Raw genomic sequence first — 2933 nt, 5'->3', positions numbered from 1 at the left:
GTGTGTGTGTGTGTGTGTGTGTGTGTGTGTGTGTGTGTGTGTGTGTGTGTGTGTGTGTGTGTGTGCTGAAGGTCAACAGACGATCATGCTAAGCTTGCTAACTGTTCCACCCTCTGACTGCTGCAGGGGCGTGTCTTAGAGAGAGGCTTTTATACCAGAACACAGCCGCTGTGACGAAACCGTGGAGAAGACACGTCACAGCGGAGAGCCATTAACCAATATGCAAATTAGCCTGCAGTACCACTGCTCTACCCRTGTGAGCAACAAAAAGACGTTTTTAGACCAAATRTTACAGATTTGAACAAATACACACAAAAACATCAAAATTAGCACAGAAACAGTACTATATAACATTTTAGACACATTCTAGACAGTATATCAGCTAAAAAAAAGTTAATTTTGGGGTAAGTTACTCTTTAAGCCGGGTACACACCGGATGCGTTTTGAGCAGCCACAGCAGCCAGTTTACATGCAAAGTCTATGGGGGACACGCATCTAGGAGCAGCGCGGCGCGTTTTGCCAGTTAGCGTGGCGCGCAAGGTAGCGGTAGGATGCGGCAGAGCGTTTTCCGTGCATGCGGCACGTCCAAAGCAGCCGCTGCTGGAGTTCAACAAATTGAACGTTTGCTGCTTGAAGCACCGTAGCAACCAATCAGCTAGAATCATTTTTCCATGTGATGGTTTCCTGAACCCAAAACAGACGGACAGCAGCTCTTTATCARCCGTCTGCAGTTGGAGTTCTGGCTGGAGATATCAGCATCGAAATGGGCCCGCGGCTCGTTAAACTGACCGCTGTGTTAAACTGGGCTCGGGACAAACAAACAAACAAAAAAGTCTGTCAGCTCACAGCTCCTGGAGTGGTAAAACTAACCGAACAGACCGCGTCTAAATTATCTGGTAAATTAATTATTTGCTGTGCACGACATTCGCTTGCTCTTTAGTAAATAAAGCAAAGCCATTTTCTTTATCTTTGGGTAGTGACTGGAAGAACGAGATCGCGGATACAAGCGGCCGAAATGAGTTTCCTCCGCAGGGTGTCTGGGCTCTCCCTTAGAGATAGGGTGAGAAGCTCAGTAATCCAGGAGGAACTCAGAGTAGAGCCGCTGCTCCTCCACGTCGAGAAGAGCCAGTTGAGGTGGCTCATTTGGTTAGGATGCCTCCCTAGTGAGGTGTTCCAGGCACGTCCCACTGGGAGGAGGCCCAGAGGAAGACCCAGGACACACTGGAGGGACTGTTTCTCAGCTGGCCTGGAAACACCTTGGGATTCGTCCAGAGGAGCTGGTCCAAGTGGCTGGGGAGAGGGAAGTCTGGGTCTCTGTGCTTAGGCTGCTGCCCCCGAGACCCAACCCAGGATAAGCGGCAGAAAACGGACGGACGGACGGAAATTTTTTTGTTATTTTATATTTATTTCACCCGTCATTAAAGACAGACCGGAAAAACTAAGACGCTCCTCCCTCTTCAGATGTGCATCTAGTCTGCTGCTCGTTCACACCAAATGCGTTTCAGTGCGTCCAACTGGAGGCGTTGGGAGCATTTTTGCTGCTCAAAACGTGTTTGGTGGGAACTCTGTTTTAGTCTCTCCGGCCTGTCCTGGGTATTTCCCAGGATTGGACAGCGGTGTCCAGAGGGCATCCTTACCAGATGACTGAACCACCTCAACTGGTTCCTCATGATGTGGAGGAGCAACAGATCTGTATCAAGTCTCTCCTGGATGACTGAACTTCTCACCCTACCTCTGAGGGAGAGTCCGGCTACCCTGTGGGAAAGCCCTTTTCGACCTCCTGTATCTGCGACTTCGTTCTTTTGGTTACTACCTAACCCTGAGGTGAGAGTAGGAACGTAGCCTGACAGGCAAACAGAAATAAAATGTCAAATTCACATGTATAAATCAGAAACGTGTTTGATTGGTCTAACCTGAGCTTGTAGCTCCAAGAAAACCAGTCTGTCCCCAATCTCTTCAGACTGCTCCTGGGTCTGCTGCTGAGCCTGAGCCTCCCTCTGGTCAAAGTACCTGACAGCTGAGACCAACTCAGCTGGATCAGGTCAGCAGACATGGTTTTTTATTATTAGTTTTCCTTTTTAAACATATACCATAGATCAACATGGGTTGAGTTGGACAGATAAAAATAGTCCAGTTGTTAATGTCTGTGAAAGGTTACCGTCGGTGCCGTTGAGCTGGATCCTCACCGCCGAGGGCAGAAACTGCTGCCACTTTCTCCTCATGACGAGGTAACGCACCAGCAGCTGCTCGCACAGCAGGGAGCGCTCCAATGCCGTGGAGCTGCACGGGTACATCCCAAACAGGAAGCGCCACGCTAGGCCTCGCTCAGAGGGACAAACGCCACCTGAACCGGGACGGAGAAATTTAATCATTCCTTAAAATCACCCTTAAATGCTGGTTTGCTTGAGTTCTAATCCTGCAGTGGAACTAGACCGGAACTAATCCTGAATGGGAATAAAAAGGAAAATTATCTTTGAAACTGTGCGAAAAAAATTCAATCAAGACCTTAGTTTGAGATAAATAAATGGAAATATTGTTGCACAGTGTGTTCTTAAACCTTTCATTTACCTCCGCGTGGAGCTTAAGGTCAGTGAAGCCATAAAAAAAACTGAGGGAAAGGAGGTTAGTTTCCACATTCCTGCTCACAGACATGTGATGTTGCTCCCCACAAAGAACTTTTCATGTCTTCTGGATGTTTCCTGTTAAATCTTTTCAAACCACATCAAAAATCCCCCCTCAGATGTCTAAAAAGGACTTTGTTGTTTCAGCTAGAAGTCATGTTTATTGCCTCGGGAGTTTTGACGTACAACAAAATGATTTATTTTTATGAGAGAATAGACTAATTGTGGCTCAGCTCCAGTCCTGAAGCAAAGCATCACTTGACTTGGTCTTAATGGGGCAGAGATTACACACTCACAGTGCACTGATGCATT

General features: G+C 47.4%; 1 protein-coding gene across 2 annotated transcripts in view; it reads right to left on the bottom strand.

Moving 5' to 3' along the window:
- The window catches only part of si:dkey-238d18.4 (TBC1 domain family member 15), a 14925-nt gene that overhangs the window by 10604 nt on the left and 1388 nt on the right, over positions 1–2933 (bottom strand). For both annotated transcript variants that reach the window (XM_014008674.1, XM_014008673.1), the window contains exons 2-3: positions 2159–2344; positions 1914–2032 (exon numbers count right to left, since the gene is read on the bottom strand). In XM_014008674.1, the coding sequence (XP_013864128.1) occupies positions 1914–2032; positions 2159–2344 (305 nt within the window). The remainder of the gene's footprint in view (positions 1–1913; positions 2033–2158; positions 2345–2933) is intronic.

This window comes from Austrofundulus limnaeus, unplaced genomic scaffold (assembly GCF_001266775.1).
Source record: "Austrofundulus limnaeus strain Quisiro unplaced genomic scaffold, Austrofundulus_limnaeus-1.0 Scaffold52, whole genome shotgun sequence".
NCBI lineage: Eukaryota > Metazoa > Chordata > Actinopteri > Cyprinodontiformes > Rivulidae > Austrofundulus > Austrofundulus limnaeus.
The sequence above is the reverse complement of the archived record's forward strand: the minus strand, read 5'-3'. Positions and strand labels throughout refer to the sequence as shown.